Genomic DNA, 24,695 nt, shown 5'->3' with positions numbered 1-24,695 from the left:
GCTGAAATCAACGAAATAGAAACCAAAAAAACCATACAAAGAATTAATGAAACAAAAAGTTGGTTCTTTGAAAAAATAAACAAGATCGATAGACCCCTGGCAAACCTGACTAAAATGAGGAGAGAAAAAACCCAAATTAGTAGAATTAGGAATGCAAAAGGGGAGATAACAACAAACACCATGGAAATCCAGGAAATCATCAGAGACTACTTTGAGAACCTATATTCAAATAAATTTGAAAATCTAAAAGAAATGGACAGATTTCTAGATACATATGATCATCCAAAACTGAACCAAGAGGAAATTAATCACCTGAATAGACCTATAACACAAAATGAAATTGAAGCAGCAATCAAGAGTCTCCCCAAAAAGAAAAGTCCAGGACCTGATGGATTCTCTGCTGAATTCTATCAGACCTTTAAAGAACTGATACCAACCCTCCTTAAACTGTACCACGAAATAGAAAGGGAAGGAAAACTGCCTAACACATTTTATGAAGCCAGTATTACACTTATCCCAAAACCAGGCAAAGACACCTCCAAAAAGGAGAACTATAGGCCAATCTCCTTAACGAACATTGATGCAAAAATCCTCAACAAAATAATGGCAAACCGAATTCAGCAACACATCAAAAAGATTATTCACCACGACCAAGTAGGCTTCATCCCAGGGATGCAGGGGTGGTTCAACATACGAAAATCAATAAACGTAATAAACCACATTAACAGAAGCAAAGACAAAAACCACTTGATCATCTCAATAGATGCAGAAAAAGCCTTTGATAAGATCCAACATCATTTCATGATAAAAGCTCTAAGAAAACTAGGAATAGAAGGAAAGTTCCTCAACATTATAAAAGCTATATATGACAAACCTACAGCCAGCATTATACTTAACGGAGAAAAACTGAAACCATTCCCTCTAAAATCAGGAACCAGACAAGGATGCCCACTATCTCCACTCCTATTCAACATAGTACTGGAATTCCTAGCCAGAGCAATTAGGCAAGAAGAAGGAATAAAAGGAATACAAATAGGTAAAGAAACTGTCAAAATATCCCTATTTGCAGACGACATGATCCTATACCTTAAAGACCCAAAAAACTCTACTCAGAAGCTTCTAGACATCATCAATAGCTATAGCAAGGTAGCAGGATATAAAATCAACATAGAAAAATCATTAGCATTTCTATACACTAACAATGAGCAAACGGAAAAAGAATGTATGAAAACAATTCCATTTACAATAGCCTCAAACAAAATCAAATACCTAGGTGTAAACCTAACAAAAGATGTGAAAGACCTCTACAAGGAAAACTATACACTTCTGAAGAAAGAGATTGAGGAAGACTATAGAAAGTGGAGAGATCTCCCATGCTCATGGATTGGTAGAATCAACATAGTAAAAATGTCGATACTCCCTAAAGTAATCTACATGTTTAATGCAATTCCCATCAAAATTCCAATGCCATTCATTAAAGAGATTGAAAAATCTACTGTTAAATTTATATGGAAACACAAGAGGCCACGAATAGCCAAGGCAATACTCAGTCAAAAGAACAATGCTGGAGGTATCACAATACCTGACTTCAAACTATATTACAAAGCAATAACAATAAAAACAGCAGGTACTGGCACAAAAACAGACATGAAGACCAGTGGAACAGAATAGAGGACCCAGATATGAAGCCACACAACTATAACCAACTTGTATTTGACAAAGGAGCTAAAAATATACGATGGAAAAATAGCAGCCTCTTCAATAAAAACTGCTGGGAAAACTGGTTAGCAGTCTGCAAAAAACTGAAACTAGATCCATGTATATCACCCTATACCAAGATTAACTCAAAATGGATCAAGGATCTTAATATCAGACCACAAACTCTTAAGTTGATATAGGAAAGAGTAGAAAATACTCTGGAGTTAGTAGGTATAGGTAAGAACTTTCTCAAGAAACCCCAGCAGCACAGCAACTAAGAGATAGCATAGATAAATGGGACCTCATAAAGCTAAAAAGCTTCTGTTCATCAAAAGAAATGGTCTCTAAACTGAGGAGAACACCCACAGAGTGGGAGAAAATATTTGCCAACTATACATCAGACAAAGGACTGATAACCAGAATATACAGGGACCTTAAAAAACTAAATTCTACCAAAACTAATGAACCAATAAAGAAATGGGCAAGTGAACTAAACAGAACTTTCTCAAAAGAAGAAATTCAAATGGCCAGAAGACACATGAAAAAATGCTCACCATCTCTAGCAATAAAGGAAATGCAAATTAAAACCACGCTAAGATTCCACCTCACCTCTGTTAGAATAGCCATCATCAGCAACACCACCAACAACAGGTGTTGGCGAGGATGCGGGGAAAAAGGAACCCTTTTACACTGTTGGTGGGAATGTAGACTAGTACAACCACTCTGGAAAAAAATTTGGAGGCTACTTAAAAAGCTAGACATCGATCTACCATTTGATCCAGTAATACCACTCTTGGGGATATACCCAAAAGACTGTTACTCCAGAGGCACCTGCACACCCATGTTTATTGCGGCACTATTCACAATAGCCAAGTTATGGAAATAGCCAAGATGCCCCACCACTGACGAATGGATTAAGAAAATGTGGTATCTATACACAATGGAATTCTATGCAGCCACGAAGAAGAACGAAATGTTATCATTCGCTGGTAAATGGATGGAATTGGAGAACATCATTCTGAGTGAGGTTAGCCTGGCCCAAAAGACCAAAAATCATATGTTCTCCCTCATATGTGGACATTAGATCAAGGGCAAACACAACAAGGGGATTGGACTATGAGCACATGATAAAAGCGAGAGCACACAAGGGAGGGGTGAGGATAGGTAAGACACCTAAAAAATTAGCTAGCATTTGTTGCCCTCAACGCAGAGAAACTAAAGCAGATACCTTAAAGCAACTGAGGCCAATAGGAAAAGGGGAACAGGTACTAGAGAAAAGGTTAGTTCAAGAAGAATTAACCTAGAAAGTAACACCCACGCACAGGAAATCAATGTGAGTCAACGCCCTGTATAGCTATCCTTATCTCAACCAGCAAAACCCCTTGTTCCTTCCTATTATTGCTTATACTCTCTCTACAACAAAATTAGAAATAAGGGCAAAATAGTTTCTGCTGGGTATTGAGGGGGAGGAGAGGGAGGGGGCGGAGTGGGTGGTAAGGGAGGGGGTGGAGGCAGGGGGGAGAAATGAACCAAGCCTTGTATGCACATATGAATAATAAAAGAAAAAGGAAAAAAAAATAAAAATGATATGACCAAGTGTTGAGTTGTAAGGGACACAGTTGCTTGTTTTATTCTTTACAAATTTCTCTGTTTTCTTTCTTCTCAGAATTAGAAAATGGAAACTTAAACAGAATTCTGTGCCACAAATTATAAGTTGGTAATTATGGTGGGCAATTTTCAGTTTTAATTTCTCAGTTTTCTTATTTACAATAACACTGGCAAACAAAAAAAAAATCTCACAGAGAATAAGTCTAAGACATAAACTAAAAATTGTTAAGCTTCTTTGTACACAAATCTTAATGCAAATAATACGATGAATTTCTAAAAGTGGAATTTTATACCTCCTGCCAATTTCTGTGCTCAGCAAGGTTATGCCCACTTTTATTGTCACTCCATCTGAGAAGTTTCCTTTCCTGTTGCCTAGAGACCTTTAGGTTTGCTCATTATTTTCCTCCAAGGATTTGATAACCAAAATGAACTTATCACACCAATGTTTTCATTTGCAGTTCTGTGTTTGTGAAAAGAGTTGAGCATTATTCTCTTTCTTGCTTACTGGCATTTTGCTTTTCTTATATAAATTATCTGCTCATGCCATGGGTCCATCTTTCCATAACTTCATAATAGCTCTGTATCAGTGTCTTGAATATTAGTTTCCTCTCCCTTGACTTCTATAACACTATTCCACTCTTCCTCCCCCACTTCTGTGGCTACACTAAGATTGATAACCCTCAGCCCTGTTTCCATGCTGTATTTTACCCCTTGAAATATCTGTTCAGTAGGTACCTGTGCTCCAAGAATGAAAATGCAAAAGAAGCAAGGGCCATGACCAGCTTGTTAGTGTGACCATCCACCCTGATTTGGGGACTGAGGAGGTTCATGGGACGTTCAATACTCAAACTACGAGAGTCCTGATCAAACCTAACAGGCCAGTCACCCTGCAAAGTAAGTTAGGTACTTAAAAAATATCTGTTTAATGAATGCCTGGTGACTTCCAAAGCCACTTTTCTAGCTAGATGACCCTGTTGACCTATTGCAGTTCGCTTGAATACACAGACACCTCATTTCTTATATGTCCAAAATTCTCCAACAACCTCTAAAAAAACCCTGTTTCTCTTTTGTATTCACTTCTTTACTGAGTTCTGTCTCTAGCATTTTAGAATTTTAGTAATCCTTATGCATTGTGTTGTCATCAATTTTGCAAAGCAACTGACCACATTTAGGGTTGTAATCTGTATTTCAGAACTGATGTACGTTAACTGCAAACACCAGAATAGTTCTGTTCCTCATGGTGCTATTACCCAATTCTTTACACTTGTGGCTGCTGCCCTTTGTACTGTTTCTAAAGAATAATGGTTGTGTTCAGTATTCTCCAGGTAATGGCACTGCCTTACAGACAAAATCACCTTGTAGTAACTAAAAAATAGCAGAATTATTACTGTTTTAAGTAAGTCAGCAATAGGAATAAGTATGTAAATTTAATAACATAATTAAATCATGAATGTCATTTGAAGAAAGAAGATAATACTATAATGTGCTCATGAGAAAGCTGAGAATTGTTAACTGTCAAAGAAGCTAAATTGAAGCATCAATTTAGTTATTCTGTATGTTTCATGATTTGGTAAATCATTTAATCTTTGACTTTACTCCATCATTTAATGATGATCGCAAGCACATCTGATCCTACATTGACAAAATCCAATTCGCTGTGTTCGTATTAATGTCTATGTTAGTCACGAGATGCATGAGGGTATCTTTTCGTCTAAATATCCTGCTTCAGAGACTTGTCTTTGTGTCATGGGAAATTAGTGGCTCATTATGTACAAATTGTGAGAAATGGATTTTTTTTGGCTAAAGACAAATGATTACATATGCCAGTACATATGTAATCATGCTAACTGTCATGTCTGTCATGAGTATTGGATAATGAAATGCTTTGAAATGAAAAATACTTAAATTTATACACTAAATATATCTACTAACATCCATTCTTGACAACCCTTAATACAACAGTATATCTCTAATAATCCATTCTAAATTTAAATGGCCAAAAATACAACCTTCTTAAAAGATCTTAACCACATCATCTTTAATGTAGATACTATGTAGTTCTAACAGATAATTTTTTAGTCAGTTGTCACTGTATTCCAATTTATTCTCATTTTCCCATCACCCCGTCAGACTTCTCCAGAGAAATAGAACCAATAGTGCATGCACATGTGTGCATGGTTTATTATGAGGAATTGGCTCCTGAGAACCAGGAGCACCAATGGTGTAAGACCCAGTACAATGGCAGAAGAAGACCATGTTTCAGTTCAACAGGCAGGCCAAGAGAACAAATGCTCCCTTCCTCTGCCAGTTTGCTCTATTAAATACCTCAAAGGATGGAATGATACACACCTAGTTTGAGGAAAACAATCTGCTTTAGTCATTCCATCAACTCAAATGCTAATCTCATCCAGAAATAATGTTTAGTCAAATATTTGTGCACCCTGCAATCCAGTCAAGTTGACACATAAAATTAACCATCCATTTACTCTTTTTTCTTCTTGTGACACGTGAAACTTTAAAAAGTTTGAGTAATTGAGTTGTAATTTACTTATAAATAAGGTATTTTATCTTTTAAATTTAAGTATGTGTGTAGGTACTTGTTGCAAAACATTGAGAAAATAATATGCATTGTTTGAATAAGAGTGCAATAGATTTCAGTTGGTCCCTTCCCACATATGTACAGTAGCCATGAGCCTCAAGGAATGCATCATAACCACCTCTGTTCCACCATGCAACAGTAAGTCAGATAAAATGACCACCAAGACCCAAGGCCATACCATTGAACATACCACAATGTGTTGTGAACAGTACACAGTTTACACAACCATACATATTAGACCTATGAACAGCAGTGAGTAGACTGTCCATCATAAGCAAACAAGCCATCTGAAGGCACTGTGAGAAGGGAGAGTAGCACAATAACTTGATGAAGTCAAAGGAATGAGGTTATTGAATTAAAAGTTTCCTATTCAAGTGCTGCTGTCTACCACATCTTCTTAGTGGTATTGGGCAGGCCAGTTGAGGTCTATGAACCTTGAGGTCCTCATCATCATCTCTCCCTAATTCACAGACTTCAGTGCTAAATGAGATCATACATGAAGGGAAATTATATGTAAGATGGGTATTTTCTCTTAAGAAAGAACATAGAAGCTTCTACAGAGAGCTGGTTATATTCCCCATCGTGCTTCAGTGTTTGGGTTAGGGAAATGAGGAGTTTACAGAAAATACTCTGCAGCTTGTTTCAACACAATTGAGGTCGGAGTGAGGTGTGTGGAGATCTCTCTTTTCCCTTCCAGAAGCAATCATGAGTGATGGCTCATGAACAGCAGCCCAGGGAGCACCTGCCTACCTCCTACAACATAGCATCCACAACCCCAGCATGACTCTGTTCCTGTGTCTTTCCTCACACACTGAGCTCACCAACCCCCTCAAGAGTTCTTCATGAGAAAGCGAGAGCACACAAGGGAGGTATGAAGATAGGTAAGACACCCAAAAAACTAGATAGCATTTGTTGCCCTCAATGCAGAGAAACTAAAGCAGATACTTTAAAGCGACAGAGGCCAATGGGAGAAGGGAACCAGGAACTAGAGAAAAGGTTAGTTCGAGAAGAATTATCTTAGAAGGTAACACACATGCACAGGAAATCAATGCATGTCAACTCCCTGTATAGCTATCCTTAGCTCAACTAGCAAAAACCCTTGTTCCTTCCTATTATTGCTTATACTCTCTCTTCAACAAAATTAGAGATAAGGGCAAAATAGATTCTGCCTGGTAGCGATGGGGTAGGGGGTGAGGGGGAGTAAGGGAGGGGATGGAGAGAAGGTGGGGAAATGACCCAAACATTGTATGCACATATGAATAAAAGAAATAAAATTTTTTTTAAAAAAAAAGAGTTCTTTAGTTCCTCTGTTCTGTTTACTGTAGTAAAAACAGCATGACATCAGACTCTGACCCTAAAGGTTCTCACGCCCAGGAGGAACTAACTGTATATAATGAGCAGGAGGAGAGGGAGAATCAGTATTTGCCCAATGGAAAATGAAAAATCAGTTGAGGGGAAGAAAATGTTATCTCTAAGCCTTTGAAGGCAGTAGCTTAGATGTATCCATCTCAGTGTGGTAAGAAGGAAAGAGAGATAGAAGCAAGTCTTTTTACATTTAAACTCCTAGTTATGAAGACCTCAGTAGTTCAGAAAGCATTTCCTTCTCTTTTTTAACTGTGGTGAAATTCACATAACATGAAATCAACCATTTTGAAGTGAACAATTCACTAGCATTTAATACATTTACAGTGTTATACAACCACCACCTCCAGTGAGTGCCAAAACATCAAGAGGTATTTCTTATGCTAGAGTTGTGGATATACAAACTGCCGTTAAAAGAATGACATTTTTTCTTAGATCTTTCAGCTCTTTGGTCTTAACTCTCCAGATTATATTTGAGCAGTCACATACATTCTTGCTTCCCAGCTAACTAATACAACCTATCTTCAGTGTGGAAGCATGGGTCAATTTAAATATTTTCCACATTTGGTAAGGTAGGTAGGAGAAGAGATTATGGATTTCTATGAACAGATAAAACAACATAAATTTTATGTTCATATATGTAGGAACAGAGTGTTTAAACAATTCAATAAAACATTGAAAATTATTTCAGTCATATGCATTTCTTCTGTCCAATGTCCTAGGCTAAACACTCTGTTGGTGAAGCTAACTGAATGTAGTCTCTTAACTCCCTGCTAGATTTTCTCCTACAAACTGGCAGTGTTGCCTTAAAACTAAACAAAAATCAAGCTTTTTGAGCTTTGGGATCAGAAGAGTGTGGAAATTGTGTTTTTCCATGTATATTGTATTATCAGTGGACAAAGAAAGTTATACAGCTGCCTTCTTGCTCATGGAGACTGTAGCTACCTTAAGGTCTTTTGTAGATAATCGCCATGTCTGCAGAGCTAAGGAATAGCTCAAAAAGGGAACAAAACAGTGCACTCCATCTTGCCATCCCAAGTCTTACTGCAAGCTTCTTGGATCTGGTCTGCCCTCTCTACCTCTGCTCTGACTTACTGACCACATGAACAGCTGGACTTTGCAAATGAGTTGAACTGGCAATCTCTCTAAATTGACTCTCTCCCTGGCAAATATTTATAAATAATTGTGTATTTCAAACAATTTGTGTGTTACATTAGAACTATAGTCACAAAGAACTCAAAAAAATAAAATCTTCCTGAAAAATGTGGTAGCCAATTTCTCTTTTGCTATTTCTCAGATGACAAGATCAGATGAAGGTAGAATCTTGTCTTGGACTCCTGAAAAATAACTGATTTATGATTTATGAACATTGTACCTAAAAGAAGAATCAATAGAGAAGAGGACAGAGAAGAACAATCCAATAAGTAACTTTAAACCTATACAGCACATTGCTTTTCTAAAGGTCTATAGTTCCGCATTACACATAGTAAGCACTCTATATTTGTTATTTGAATTGACTAAGGATCTCTTTCCTTCTTTAGTAATCTTTACTCCAAGGAACATTGTCTTACTATATTGATCAAATATAGTATTTGATGCCAGGTGTCCAACTCAAGGAAATAATTATTTCTTAATAGCTTTCGATTCCCAGTCCTGCCTCTAATTCCCGCTAAGCATTATTCATGATAATGTGGACAATGCATATTAATTGTTCTCAAATTCTACATGGATTTGGAACTTCATCTTAAAATACAGGTTTCTGGGCTTCTCCACCTGCAATGTTCTTTTGGTCTGAGAAGGGACCTAGGCATTTTCACTTTAACAAGTGTCCAGGGAGATTCAAGGGCACATTCATGGATTCAAGGGAGATTCATGGGTTTCCAGGGAGATCCATGGAGCATGTTTTAGAAATCGATCTGTAGATTTGACCCTACCCTAGTTTCAGTGGGAAGCTTTATTTAGAGCAGAAAGAAGATGAAGAACCAACAGTAATACTTTGCTAGTACAATGATGACAGTTCTGCCCTAAGATGAGCCCTTGTTTTACTACTCACTATTTTGTCCTTTTCCTCACTTTATGCCCCAAATCCAGTTTGTCTTGCCTTGGATCATGGTAGCTGAGTCCATAATATTTCTGGACTTCATTGGCTGCTAGATGAAGAGTTGCAACTACTAAGATCCATAATAAATATTCTGCCTATCTACCTAGTCCTCTATCCAGAACCAAATTCCACCTATGTCCCTCTTTGGATTTCTCTGCTGTCCATTGCTTAGATATCCTCTTATTCCCTGCCCATCTGGGTTTTCTGATTGACTCATGTCAGCATTAAGATCCCACTCCTCATGACAGACAACCCTGACTGAGGTGTTGACCATCCTTATCCAGAATTAGCTAAAGGTACAAGATAATCACCAGGTTTGTTACCCTAAAAAGAGACCATTTATCTCTATATCTGTGACAAATGAGAAAATGCATCTGATCGTTTAGCACAAGGGGTTTTAGAAGAGAGACCATTAGAATTTGACAATTTGAAACACATCATTTTTGTTACATTCAACTTCATTATCAAGAACAGCACCAAGCCAATGCAGATTAAAATAAATGCATTCTTAATTTCAGGCTAGCATAGTAAGTTGGGATGGGAATAATCTTATCACAAAAGAACCCTCTATAAAAACCCCTGTATTCCATGGATACCAATAAAGTGAATGCCTTCTACTCATGACCCTTCCAAAGGGACTTTTGTTGCAAATGAGAACAGACTGGTAGACCAAACTTTAATGAACTCACTTTGTCCACCTGGTCCATTCATTTATTCAACAAACATGTTTTTAATACTTTCTATGCACCAGGAATAAATAGCTCTTACCTCTGCCCTCCCTGGATTCACCATCTTGCCATAGAATTTAGGTCATGAACTTATTTTAGGTAGAGGTCTACCTAGGAATTTTCTTACTCTCATTTTCATGGGTGAGATGGAAAGAACACTTGAACATTGGGGTGACAGACAGTAGAGGGAGTAAGAAGAGCTCGTAGGGAAGCCAAAATCTCAGTTCACGTTCAAGTGGATTCACAAAGCTCAATGTTTAAGCTAATGCTGCAAGTCAGCAGGAGGGAAGAATGAAGATGCTTACAGATCAAACAGAAAGCTTCTCGTAAATGCTATAGAGCAGTCAGAATTGCTTTGGATGCTACAGATTTCTGTAAGAGTTTCTTTGTGTTTCCTCCTTGGTTCCATCAGGTAAAATGTTGAAGATTAATTAGATATTCCAGGTGCTATCTCAACACACAAAACTGAGCCCAAAGTTCAGTCACCTGGATGGCTTGCCAAAGCACAGACTATGCAGCTCTGATAGAGTTGCCTTTCTAGTAGGTCCGAGATGCAACCTGAGGATTTGCAGATCTAACAAGGTCTCAGGTGCTGTTGATGCTGCCGTGCCCCTGACTGCATTGAGAACCACTGCTTAGGCAATCATGTAGAGCAACCTTGAAAGTGTTGCGCCACAAAGAAGTGGCGTCTCATCAGGAAGTTTAAATTTTTAAATACCCGCTGATTTTTTTCAGTATAAAATAAAGCATATATATTGCCAAAAAAAAAGGGCTTATAAAAAAAAGCAACAAATTCATAAAGCAACCTAAGTAAATTTCAAAACATCCACTCAAAGGTTGCTGTTTATTCTTATAAAATCTCTTATGTGTATATGTGTTTGTGAATATTTCTCTTTTCTCTCTCTTGTATATGTAATATTCTGTCTCTTTATATATAAAACTCTGGAATCATCTTATACAGACTGTTTTGTAAGTTATTGCTTTTCAATAATACTTTATAAATATCTTTGCAAATCAATATAGCTCTGTGACATAATTTGGTACATCTTTTGGATGGGTGTATTATTTATTTAAATGTTTTCCTTTCCTGTACATTGGGGATGTTAATAGGTGTTTTCTTTCTGTTCAAACAAAAGGTTCAGGCATAAATATTCTGCTAGGTCTTCGTGTACACTCTTAATTATTTTCTAAAGACAAATTCCCAGAAGAAAAAGTGCAGAATCAAAAGTTATATAATTATAAAGCTTTTAAGACATATTGCCAAAACTGAAGAGAACTATATTTTATATATCCATCAGCACTATGTAATTATTATTTCCTCACATCTTGACATACAACTGAGCACATCTTTCTGTTTTTGTTTTGTAGGGGTTTGGGTGGGGGGTTGCCAAGTTAATAGGGAAAAAAGCACTACCTTGCTTATATTTTGTATGTTTTATTCCAGTTGTCAATATGGTAGTAGTACCATCTCATGGAGTGATGTCATACTTCTGTCCTTTGTGCTTGTGTGAATTGGGGACTTAGATTAACTCTTAACAGAGAGTTCTTTTGTTAGAGGCTCTATGGGTTTGACATTTTGTAAGGCCCAGCATGTAATTTTTCTTTGTCACAAACTTCACAGTAGGACAGCTTTTGTTTTGTTCTGTAAACTTTGAAAAAGTAAGTTTGCAACAAAATTCTGCATCTTACATCATCTGAGAGAATGTACAACCTAAACTCTCAGAATACTGAAGGACTCTCTGTAATTGTAATTGACCTAATTGTACTTAGGAGGTCAGAGACCCACTGTGATTACAAGAGAAAACTGACCCACAATGTGTCACTGTATATGTATTAGTAATTGAGTGACCATATCCTGTGGACGCTAAGATGAAATTTCTTAGTGACACACTAAACTGAACCTTCTTGTTGATACACAGGGACTATTAGGTGAAAAATATGGGAACATCCGAATCCCTGGAGAGGTTGAAGCCTCAGAGTTTGAAATGATTTTGGATGCTGCCATCGAAGCGAAGTTGGAGACCAAGTTACTGGAAGAATGGTACTGTCGAGATGAAAACTCTGTGCCGGCTGCCTATTACCTCAGACCCAAATCAGAAATGCTGAGGAGTAATCAAAACACAGTAAGTCACCTTATCCCCTTTTCTCTGAACTGTCCTGTCACTCAGGGCTGGTTTTCTCCACTGAAAGGCCACAATAGACAGAAAACTGTGCCCTAGGCCCCAGACTTGCTTTTAGCAACTAAATCCACGCTAATCATCAGTGAAATGCAAATCAAAACTAACACCTCACATATGTTGGGATTATCTAAAAGTCAAAAGTAAGTATTGTTGAGGAGGTGGAAAAAAGGAAACCCTAGTACCCTGTTGGTGGGACTGCAAGTTGCTCTGGGCCACTAAGAGTCAAAACAGAACTACCTTATGGTGCAGCCATCCTACTCCTGGATATATATTATATCTCTGAAGGAAATGAGATCACTGTCTTGACACCAAGGAGAATTGCAGCCATACTCACAATGACCAAGGTATATAAACAACCTAAGTGTCCACCAACAAATGAATGAATAAAGAAAATGATACATGCACTCATGTGCATGCACACACACACACACACACACACACACACACACACTGGAATATTATTTGGTCTTTAAAAAGAAGGAAATCCTACCATTTGCAGAGAACATTTTAAGTGAAATAAGCCAGACATGGGAAGACCAACCCTGTATGATGTCAGATACACGTAGAATCTGACGGGTTTGATTCAGAATTACAGAGTAGAAGGGTGTTTATGGGGACTGGGGTGTGGTGTGGGAAGTGAGGGAATGCTGATCAAAGCGCACAGACTTCCAGTTCCAAGACGGCTGAGTTCTGAAGGCCTAATGCAGAGCATAGAGTAGTTAGTAATACTGCACCATATACTTGAAATATAACACTCAAAGTGTTTTTACCACAAAAAGTGCTACCCATGCAGTATGACGGGGATGTTATTAGCTTAATTATGATAATCATTCACAATGTATACATATATAAAAACATCATGATATGCACCCTAAAATTATTTTTTTCTTTTAAAAAAAGAGCTAAATCCAAAGTTAAGAAACTCAATTTTTTTGGTTTGCATTGACTTGTAGTATCTCTGACTTTCCTTCTGGAGTCATTTTCCTTCTTTGTGAAGTATATTTTTTAGAAATTTTACTAGTGAAAATCTATTAGTGATAAACTTTCTCATTATTTATCTGAAAATATTCTTATTTGGTCCATTTTTCTAAACTGTGTCGATTTATTCTAATTAATATATGTCATACTTACATCTGTGAATTCATATATCCTAGCAGTTCCCGAAATTTTTCAGCTGTTGTCTCATCAAAAATGACTTCCCTCTGTTCCTCTCATTTCCTTCTACTCTCTTATTAGATGTTCTGTAGACAGCCCTGTCCTCCACGTCTCCTCCTTCCCTTTCATGTTATCAAGTTCCTCATCTCTGTCTGTGCTTTCCAGAGGATTACTGCAGATCTTTATTCCAGTTCACTGATTTTTTTTCTTCAGCTGTGTCTACACATTCATGTCTACACATACATTGAGTTTCCAAGTTCAATAGTTATATTTTTAATTTTGTGAAATTTTTCTGTGTTTGGTGGTTGGTATGTTTTGGTGGGTGGGGTATGTCCTTTTTAAAATTTGCCTGGCCTTTTTGCAATCTCCTTTTTCTATTTTTTAATTTTATATTCCTCCTTTCACATTACAAGCAGTCACTGTACATGCCTATGTAGAATTGAGTGAGATTGATCCATGCCTGAGTCTGATGGAAACATAATGTTTGTCTCCTCTCCAACTCGATTCCCAAGTGTATCTACTCTTTGTCCCTTAAAACTAAATGAAGAAGAGGGGAAGAGTGAGCTTATTCATTGCATAGAATGTTTACAGGGACTGAAAAGAAGACAGACATTCAACCCTTTCGAAGGTCGGAATCCCTGATAAAGTCAGCACTCAGGCAGCTTCAAAAGTAGGGACGCCACGAGTTAGCCACAGGTCTCCATTTTAAGATGTTTTACATTTGTCTTTCTAACAATGCAACATAAAGTACTTTCTCCATGCAATATGAAATCATGTCAGAATCCTTGACTTTTCTTCTTCTTCTTCACATGCTTTATCCTCAGTAATTATCTGTAATGGCATTGCTTCTCTGAATAAGCATACTAGTGTACAACCAAATCATTCCCTGGTTAAATGTACCAGCAGTAAATGCAGATAGCCGAAAATGTGAGACCTTAAGAAACTGATTTCCACAACGTTTTGATAGCTCTTGCTCAGATCTTACTATTCAATTGGCTTTTTTTGCTGCATTTTCATTCATTTCTATGATCCTTTAGGGAAATGTGAACTATTCTCCAAACCCTGCCTGCTGTTTATGCATAAATTATTGTTGAATAAATGAATGCTTGAATGAGACCACCATCAACGCTATAGAAAGGCTTCCTTCCTGGAAGGCAACCCTCCCATTCTGTTCCCAGCAGCTCATCAAAGCCAATGAAGCAGAAACACCTAAAGACAAATAGTAACATATGAGCATACTGTTCCCCTTTAACTGTCTCTCCCCTTGGAGGCCATTAAAAAGATTGTTTTCTTATGATGTTTGTATTAAAACTAAGAGGAGAAAACATAGTTGAAAAAACAACCTGTGTTTCTCCATTTTCTGTTGCTATCACAAAATACCTGAGCCTGGATACTATTTAAAGAGGTCCATTTAGCTCACATTTTTGGAGGCTGAAAGCACAAGATCAGGCAGCCCCAGCTGTTCAGCCTCTGAACTGGGCCCTCTTCACTCCAGCATAATGATGGGAGCTCATGCAGAAGAGATCACATGATAAAACTGGAAGCCAGAGAGATTTGGGGCCCAAGCTTGTCCTTCTCATAGAAATTCACTCTCTTGAGAGCTAACCAGGCTGTATGAGAACTACATTAATCCTGTCAGAGGATGGCACCTTAGCGATATGGTATCCTTCCACTAGATTCTACCTCTTAAAGGTTCCACCACCTCTCAACATTACTGCATTCAAAACACAGTCAAACCGTGTATAAATTACAGCAAAGCCCAGCAAACCAACACTGTATGGGTCACACCATTATGTAACTTGGGCAAGTTCACACATAACATGGAGGAATCTTCTAACTTGAGGGAAATTGGAGAGACACTGTAAAGTACAGTCATAGTATCTGTACATATTGGCTTTCAAGTGAGAAGAATTTTTTTTGGTGGTACTGAGGTTTGAACTCAAGGCCTCATGCTTCCTAGGCATGTGCTCTACCACTTGAACCATACCCTCAGCCCTTCGTTCTTTAGTTAGTTATACTTCAGCAGGGGCTTTTGTTTTTGCCCAAGGCCAGCTTCAGGCCACAATCTTTCTACCTACTCGTCCCTTGTAGCTGGGATGACAGCTGTGGCACCACCACAACCAGTTTATTGATTGAGATGGAGATGGGTAACTTCTTGCCTGGATTGACCTCGAATTGCAGTCCTCCTGATCTCCACTTCCCAAGTAGCTGGAATTGCAGGTGTGAGCCGCTGCAGCCAGCTAAGAGGAATTCTGTTGCTCTTAAATACTGGTGATTTTAAGGCTAAGTTCTCACTTGTACCTTTCACAGATGCAGCCTACTGCCAGTGCTGAAAATGAGAAGCCATGGCAAGAAATATCAGATGAGATCAAGAAAATATTTAAGGCTGCTGTAAAACTACTACACGAAAAGGGTAAAATGAAACACAGCCAAGCTAAGAGATACCTGTTCTCAGGTAATTTGCATGCATCCTCAGTCAACCAAGGAATAGACAAAATAATAAATGTGTTCATTGCTTCCCTTTCATGGTTTTATGAATTTAATTTCACTCATGACCTGGCAGATTTAATTTTTCTAAATGTCACGTCCTGGGGAGGTAAATGTTCTTTTGTTTTAACTCATGGAAAAGCCTTTCTGGAGGGCTGCTCCAGAAAATGTCATTTTCAAAGAAGTCAGAGGTAGCTAAATGTAACAGCCCAAATTACACCGTGGTTTCTCAGTTGTTCTGCTCACTCATTCGCCCAGTCACCCAGTGAACGTGTGTGGACCAATTGGGCGACTTCACACTTAGCATGTGGAGATAAGAATGAGTAAGACGGTGAGGTCTCTGTTCTCCTGCAGCTTATTTTTCAGCAAGGGAAAAATAACTGATAGTGAAGTAATAAATGGACAAGATCATTTCATAAATGATAGTATGGATAAAATAAAGCATGCTTATAGATGAGTGACTGATGAAGGATGCTGGGGTCCAGATGTGGATGGAATGGCTAAGGAAATGATTTTTGAGCTGAAGGAATCAGAGCTGACAGTGCCGTGTCTCAGAGAACCCCAGGCAGAGGGACCAACAGGTTCAAGATTCCCAAGACGAGAATGTGCTTACAGCTTCCAGGAGTGGAAGGAAAGTCAAGGTAGCCAGGTTCAGGGAGTGAGAGATGAGTTCTGAAGGTGAGCTCCACACACCATCAAATGAACCTTATGTCCTATTCTGTGTAAGATGGAAAGCCACGAGAGGGTGTGGAGCAAGAGAGTGGTTGGATCTGATTTAACATTAAAATAAAAATCCACCCAGCTACTGAGCAGAGACTTGCTTATCGGCCTGTCTCAGCCATGGAGAGGAAGTTTCATTATTTAAAGTTGTGCAAGAAACCACAAATGTGAGAGAATGTCATAATTTCTAGAGAACAAACACTGTTGGGTAAAAGCTTTCAGATATGAAGGAGAGCATTTATTTTGAAAGTTGATAGTAAGGAATTTTTGAGGAAACAGCAATAATAATTGTGTTTTTGTATTAGTTTTTTTGAGTAGTATGGCAAAGCATTTGCAAAAACCATAAAAGACACTTGATCTGTATACACTGGATATATGTATTTCAAATAAACTTTAAAGTTGTAAATAATTTTGACAAATTCCAGAAGAAAACCAGCTAAGATGAGGTCTCATTTTCAGGCTTCCTGAAAATACTTAGTTGTCAGGAGTAAGGACTGTCTTTAGAATATACAGGTTAATGTTTACCCTGGTTCCTTTGGGACTTCTTGATCCTTTTTTGAGGCTTTGGTTCTTCACCTTTATTAAGGACCAAAACAACCTGTTCCTGAAAATGTGATGTATTATTTAAAAAATGCCCAGAGCAAAGCTTTCCTCTTCTTTATGGACAAAACACCAGGTTGGGGAAGGTGTCTTCTTATTTACAGTCATACAGCTCAAGTATTCAAGTATTTCATTGGCAAACATTTTCTCCATTCTAAAGAACTCTCTGTGACCAGGTGTGGTGGTACACACCTATAACCACAGCACTCAGGAGGCTGAAGCATGAGGATGCTCCTTTTACATTTCAAACTCATTTTGACATCATGTCAAATTTTGATCATTATCAAAATAGCTAGAGAAGTGCCATCTCCTTCAAATAGACAGGGTACATTCCTTTAATGTTTTCAGAAATCTCGAAAATAAGAATACTGGATAGAACCTATAAAGGTATATTATTTACACTTAAATATAAGTTTTCATACTTCTGATTTCAGCTTTTTAGACAGCAGGAAAGGAAGACAAAGTTGACCTAAAAGTGGTGCCCTTCTGTGAACAGGAAAACAGAGTGAGCTTGGGAAATAAAAAGAGTAATGTCTCACAGATGACAGTCAGTGTTCCTAATGTTATCCTCATCAGACCCTGTGACATATTAAACTTTAGTGTGTTAAGGCAAGTGCAAAGACAGGAAACAAAGTGTCCTAGGAAAGAGAAAGTTTGTAACACTTATATACAAACCTCAGAATTATATTGGCCAGCTTTCTGCTACTAACAAATGCCAGAGAGGATCAACTTAATGAAAGGAAAGGTTTATGTTGGCTCACAGTGTTGGAGCTTTCCATCCATGACCAGCTGGCCTTGGTTCTGTTGTTCTTCAGCCTGTGGTAGGTAGTGTGACATAGCGGTAACTTGAGGCAAAACCATTCACTCATGGCTAGTAATGAAATTGAATGAGGAAGACGCCAGGATGGCACAGTCCCCTTCAAGGGCATGCTCAGAGACCTCCAAATCATGAAGATACACCTTGCTTCAAAAAAAAAAAAAGCTACTATAGAGTTTATTTTGTGTCATATCATTCATTTATTCAAGTTCATTTATACCATGTCAAGCACACTATGTACAGCCTCTTTTTCTCCTGAGCCAAGCTTAGATGGTTTGTTTATCTGTGCCTCTTTCTATGTTCCAACACTCCTGATTGACACACTTTTGGCCTGGATGTGAAAACAATATCAGTTTGGTTATAATGAAGTTGTTTTCTGAGAGACAAAGTGGCAGCTCAATCCCTGAGTGCCAAGCATTATAAACAGATACCACAGCTGGACCACCCACAACCTGTCTCTTCCTGGTCATCTCAGGATGCAGTGGCCTGCTGCCCAGTGTGCTCACCAGCATGCTTACACAGATGGCTGGGAGAGAAATGCGAATGAGCCGAACGCTGCTTTCACAGTAGTGAGTGATGTCCGTATTTCTTGCATCTTCCTTTGTCCACCTTACAACAAGTTCTTACTCTCCTGTAAAACCAAGAGTAGATGTATTTTGTATAAGTTCCTCTAAGTGACTTCTTTAACCAACTTACCTAATTAAAACCATTTGTAAAATGTACTGGTGCTCATGACACAGCTTACTGAACACTGGAAACTAGAAACATACCATTTTCACTTGAATCAAAATTTTTGATCAATTTTTATCATTACAGAAAAAAATTATCACAATAGTTCCCCTAAAAGTCATCATTTTTTAATCCCATTTTCCTTAGTTACTGTATAGAATAAATGTATATATGTTCTATATTTTGCTCGATGTTGGGATTGTGGCCACACATTAAAGTTTTCTTAATTTCTGGTCAGACCAGCCTTGTGTTTTCAGTGACCTCACCCCGCCATGCTTCTATCAGATCCCAGCCAGGTAGAGTAGTTCCTCTGTAGGAAAGCCTTCCCTGGCCTCCCCAGGCAGGTTAGAGCCCTGACTGTTTGCCAGCATTGCAACATGTTCTTCCCTGTCACAGGCCTAAAAATAATCATACTGCATTTATTTGTGGGATCTTCCTTCCCCCCGCTGGACTATAAACTCCATATCTTAGTCCATTTGGATAGCTGTAACAGAATACTACAATCTGAGTGGCTTACAAACAACAGAAATGTGTTTCTTACAAGGTCAAGGCACTTGCATATTTGGTGTCTGGTGAGAAATTATGTCATCTCACTGCTTTGTCACTGAGGCCGCTTTTAAAAGGGCACTAATCCCATTATGAAGGATCCACCCTCATGATGTGACCGCCTTCCACTTCTACAAGCTACCTTCCACTAGAATCTAGAATTTGGAAGATCACATGTGTTCAGTCCCTGGCAATCCATACTGGTTTTTTCTCTCCCTATTATCTGCTTTCTCTCATCATTGTATCCTAAGCAATGAGCAGGCATGTCTAGCACATAATGAGTGTTCAGTCAACACCAGTTGGAAGAAAGAAAAGGGTGAGGAAGAAAAGAAAGAAGAAAGGGGAGGAAGGAAAGGAGACAGACAGTTGTAAAAGATGCTTGCCTTAATGTTCATTTCCATAGGTTTAATTATTGTTTTTTTCCTGATTCAATGATGTTTTTAATGCCAGTGATCCAGTTTTAAATGTCCTATGAGGCTTCAAATGATTTATAATATATATTTACTCGTGTGTAAGCACATGGATTGTAAGCCATTCACACCTTAATTTTGAAGAAATAAAGTTCCACACTAAGTCATTTTTCTATGCCTTTTCTGATGGATGTAATGGAATTTAACAGTGACATGGATAATTCTAAACTGAACAGTGTTTAGAAAATGATTATATTTTGTCTTAAAATATGCTTTTATGTTTCTCTTTGAACCTTCCTGTCTGGGGTATAAAACTCCTCAAACAAAATGGTGAAGCCGTATTTTAAAAGAACAGACTAACAAGAAAAAAGTAAACTGTCTATGACATTCAGCCTCTCTGTCTTTCCCAGGCCTGTTTGGTCCCTGCTGTTTCTCTACTGTTAGAACAGCTGAAGTCTGAGAGGGAAACTAAGCAGCAACTTGCAATCATCAACTATAAGCTTCTTATGTTTCCTTTCTCATGGTGATCTTCAACTTCTCCTTCCCATGGGGGAAAAAATTAAATAATTTTATTAAAAATTCATTCTTCTGGGTTCCAAGTTGCTTAAGTCAGGAAATGAAGGACTGAAGAAATTATTCTCTAGATGACTCCATGACAAACTATAAACAAAATAACCCACTGCCAGTGACTAAGCTGCCCATTGCGCCTTCGTTGTAGGCATTGAACTCCTTGTCTTATTTTCTTGCAGCTATCGAGGATGAGTTTGACTTTGCTCTAGGCAAGCAAACTCCAGCGTTCCTGAAGAAGTGTGTTTGCTACATTAGGAAAATCGCTAACATTGAGCGTTTTGTGAAAATCCCAGAGATGGGAAAATACATGGACATAACTGGAGCAGAACCAAGGGTTACTCGCGACCCAGAAGCTCAAGAGAAGCTGATAAAACTCAGGGATGAATTTATTCCTACTATAGTTGCATCTTCTAATCTGAGAGTATACACATCTGTCACTCATTGTGACATGAAACTGGGTTATTCCCAAGAAATAGAAAATCATTACATAGAAGGACTTGGTAAGCAGTTTTATGAGGACATGATTGATATCATTCAGGCAACAGTACAACAGAATTTTGACACTGAAACTGATACATTGTATGATGAAATCCTTCAGCATTCATCGTTATGTAAAACATATGCCTCCTTCTACGAGTACAAATGTGACTCTCTAAACATCTTGCATAAATACATTCTTCCAAGCAAACCTGGGCACACCAACCCTCTTATTGTATATGGTGGACCATGCACTGGAAAGACCCTGCTGCTAGCTGAAGTAGCAAAGAAGGTAAAAAGCCTATTCTCTTCCATTTATATTTGTAAAAACAAATTTCCCCTGGGGAAAAATTGATCAAATTTATTTTCATTTTCTGTGTTTACTTCTGAATTATAATTAGTCTTCTGGGAATGGATACTTCAGTTTTATTTTTTCTTGGCATAACAGCTATATTCAGAAAACACAACTTATGGAGTACACCTATAAAGCCATTTTATTTTTTCTGTCACTGTTCAAAGTCATGGTCTACCCCATATGGATGAAAACTTGGACAAATCCCAAAAACTCTTCTCATCCCTTCTCAAAGACTAGACTGCTACTTACTTCTGATGACTAAATCAGTCTCCATTCTGTATTTAGTATGGCCAGTGGAAGGTAATAATTAAGACTTCAGTCTACATTTCTCCCCCTCCCCCAAGCTGAGGCACCTACATCTTCTTTATCTGCATGGCACTTCTTTCACTCCTTTCCTAACCCCAACCACATTTATGATCCCTACAGTGTTGTAGTTTAGAAGATACAGGAGAGGTCAAGTGACCAGAAGGTTGTTACGTGACCGGTACTGTTGTGAACTTGTGAACTGGGCTCTATACTCTGTTAGTAGCAAGTGTTTAAACTGACTGCCATCTCTTCTGAAGCCTTCTCATGGTATCCTGAAGGCTCTTCCCCCTCCTGCAGGGATCTCCCACCCTGTCCCCACTGAGCACCTCTTACCTGCAATTCCATAGACACAGGGCAATGCATGTTTTTTTAGTTCATTGCTTCTTTTACTCCTACACATCCAGCAACACACTTCCAATGTCTTTTTGCTACAGTCCTCTCCACAGCCTAGCATGCTCCTTAGTCAAGACCTGAAAAACAATCAGAGCAAACAAACAGAAACCCTGTTGTCTCCCTCTTGTGGGTGGCCCACATTGGATACACAGTAGATTTTTTGCCTTGAGAAACTATAGATAGATACAGTTGGCTGTTGACCATATAACTTGGCTGTGTTACAGGCCAAGCCTGGTACAGCAGCTCTGCCTCACACCTCCATTGGAGCAGTTTACAAGCCTGTCACTAGCCCTTCATGTTTCTCAGATGTCATCAGGTCCCAGATGACTGTACCCCCAGGCTTTTGAGGGCTCTATAAGGGTCCATTGAAGCCCCTTCCTCTGAGCTAGAAGTGAAGAATGAGCATCACTCTGACCCCTTTGCAGATGAAGAAGGTAAAGATAAGACCCATGGTGCTCTCCTCTCCAAGATTTTTCTTGGTCCCTCTATTTTCTTTTTTTCAGGCTGAATAGTACACTAACCTGGCTTCTTTCTAGTGCTGCATGGAATACAGTATCTATTGTCTCACCATGTCAGCCTACACTGCACTAAACTAGCTCTGTTTATAATCTCCTGTTAAACTTGGTATCAGAGTATAATGTGATGTTCATTCAGCATCTCCACATTTTTCTTCCTGTGGTTACTATCTTAAGATCATTGCTTTGTTCAACTTCATGAATATTCTCCTAATCTGTCACATTCTACACAATCTAAAATTGTTTATCCTGAGGACAAAAGTAGGGTCATCTGCATTGCAGCTTATGCAGGGCTAAGGTTCCAATGACTCACAGAGGAAAATAAGGTATATCACACTTACCTTGAAAAGTCATTAGAAGAACCAATTTATCATGTTTTTGTGTTAGAAGATATAGTCATGTCTTTAATTGAGTACCAGATGAAGTAGAAGTTTACATTTAGAAACCACATCACATCAATGTGGTCTTTGAACACCGGTTTGTATACGTATCTTCAAATTTTAGAATTATTCCAAGTGAGCAAGAGGGTGACACAGTGACAGGCACAAAACTGCAGCCAATGAGTAAACTCTCCTGTGTGCTATCACTCTCACTCTAGTGCTTTCTGTCTGTGGAGAAGGAAAAGAAAAGGATGATTGGCGAGAACAAATATTGCTGAATTTGACCAAGTGAAAGATTCTTGTGATGCATTTCCACTGCTCACGGAGAGGGCAGGGATTTCAGGGTCAGGGCTCAAATGCCTGTACATATAAGCAGTGCCCAAGGGGCAGAGTACGCTCACAGTGCAAAGTTGATCAGCTTGAGCAACAACTGTCTGAGCTGCTGGTCTTCTGGATATTTTATCTACTGGCCTGTGTCTATTCACAGTCCAGGATTCTGGCTCTGCAAGAAGCCTCTCCTGTTCCTATGCCCCCTCCTGCTCTCCACTTGCTTTCCCCTGAGGAATGATCCTTTCTCCTGGGGAATAACTAGCCAACTTGCACTCTCAAGTGACCTTGAGTCCCTGCTGAGGACACGGACTGACACTTCATGTTTGTCTTCTGTGTTACCCGACATTTCCCTAGACACTTTCCATAGGCACTACATGTGCAGCAGCCTGTGACTGACAGCTGGGAGGAGCGTACATATAATCATCCTATGTGTAGAAGGATAAGATCATCTTCCTTGATAACAATCCATGTTGGGGCCAAGCAGCAAAATGCTTACTTTCCTTAAATAGCTCGTTATGATATTGACATCCATAAATCTTCAACGTTACTTATTTCCTAACCTTAACTATCTCTGGAGGAACCAAATTACATTAGCTTACTTCCTATTGTGTATTATAATACTTCCTTTCTAAGAAATATCCTTGGTAAATTCCTAGGACTGTGGAAAGTCAACTTTGACTTTCCCAACAGGAAAATACTAAATGTAATGGCCTCTTTACGCATTTTATCTCTTTAGCTTCACATATAGAAAGAAGAAAGAAAGAACGAGAGAGTAGGAAGGAAGGAAAGAAGGAAAAGGAAGAAAAGAAGAAGGATGGGAAGAAGGGAGGGAGGGAAGAAAAGAGAATGAATGGGAGGAAGGAAGGGAGGGAGGAAAGAGAGAAGGAGAATAAAAAGGGAGGAAAACAGGAAAGGAAGGAGAGAGGGAGGCAGAGAGGGAAGGAGAGAGAGCACTTAGAATGAAAGTCAGATTTGACATCTACACCAACTTTGTCTCAGAGCAAAGCATTGCTCTAAATTGGGACTCAGTTTTACCTTTTATTAAATGACATATACTATGCCATCTGCCCTTCAGAGAGATAAGATGAGGACAAATGACTGTTTCAAAGCACAATATTTAACAAACCTCTTTTAACCAGCACTGTATAGAGTTTTATGAAAAACATAATAATCGTAGTAGCCCTATAACATCATAAAAGTATCATGAATTATCAGAGTATATTTAATATAGTCTTAGTACTGAGTATTTTATTACCTTCTAATTAATTGGATATTTATTCAGCCATATATTATATACTGTCAGTGAGAATATTTAACGCAATACAATGTGCAAGTCTACTCAACTGTCATTAAACAAACACTACACACCTACTAACCACCAACAGCTGTGCCATGGGGAATTGGTGATGAAAAACTGACACACTAGATATGCAGATTTACAGATTCATGAAATACCTTGTAATTTTGAGATTGTAAAGTGAATGTCTTGTGGTCCTTGAATAATGCTGGTGTCACTGTTTTACTTCCTGAGGGTCTCACCTGCAGATTTTGGTGCATGAGCTTTGAGGATGCTCTTTGGCCTTCTCAGCAGGTTTTTGTACTCGGTCCTAGGCTACTTTCTACATGGTA

The 24,695-nt window shown here is 38.5% G+C and overlaps 1 protein-coding gene, 1 long non-coding RNA gene and 1 other non-coding gene across 5 annotated transcripts in view; 1 reads left to right on the top strand and 2 right to left on the bottom strand.

Moving 5' to 3' along the window:
• Positions 1-24,695, top strand: part of Nwd2 (NACHT and WD repeat domain containing 2) — a 165,139-nt gene that overhangs the window by 134,221 nt on the left and 6,223 nt on the right. For both annotated transcript variants that reach the window (XM_020187066.2, XM_074042462.1), the window contains 3 exons: positions 12,016-12,219; positions 15,742-15,886; positions 20,490-21,079. In XM_020187066.2, coding sequence (XP_020042655.2) covers positions 12,016-12,219; positions 15,742-15,886; positions 20,490-21,079 — 939 coding nt within the window. The remainder of the gene's footprint in view (positions 1-12,015; positions 12,220-15,741; positions 15,887-20,489; positions 21,080-24,695) is intronic.
• Positions 15,350-15,420, bottom strand: Trnap-agg (transfer RNA proline (anticodon AGG)). Its single transcript has one exon. It is a non-coding gene; the product is annotated as a tRNA-Pro (tRNA).
• The window catches only part of LOC141410997 (uncharacterized), a 52,250-nt gene continuing 45,233 nt past the window's right edge, over positions 17,679-24,695 (bottom strand). The window contains exons 3-5 of one of the 2 annotated variants that reach the window (XR_012435838.1): positions 22,698-22,964; positions 21,782-21,918; positions 17,679-18,686 (exon numbers count right to left, since the gene is read on the bottom strand). This is a non-coding gene — a long non-coding RNA (uncharacterized lncRNA). The remainder of the gene's footprint in view (positions 18,687-21,781; positions 21,919-22,697; positions 22,965-24,695) is intronic. The other variant, XR_012435839.1, reaches the window with a different exon arrangement.

This window comes from Castor canadensis, chromosome 9 (assembly GCF_047511655.1).
Source record: "Castor canadensis chromosome 9, mCasCan1.hap1v2, whole genome shotgun sequence".
NCBI lineage: Eukaryota > Metazoa > Chordata > Mammalia > Rodentia > Castoridae > Castor > Castor canadensis.
This window is presented reverse-complemented; position numbering and strand designations above follow the sequence as displayed.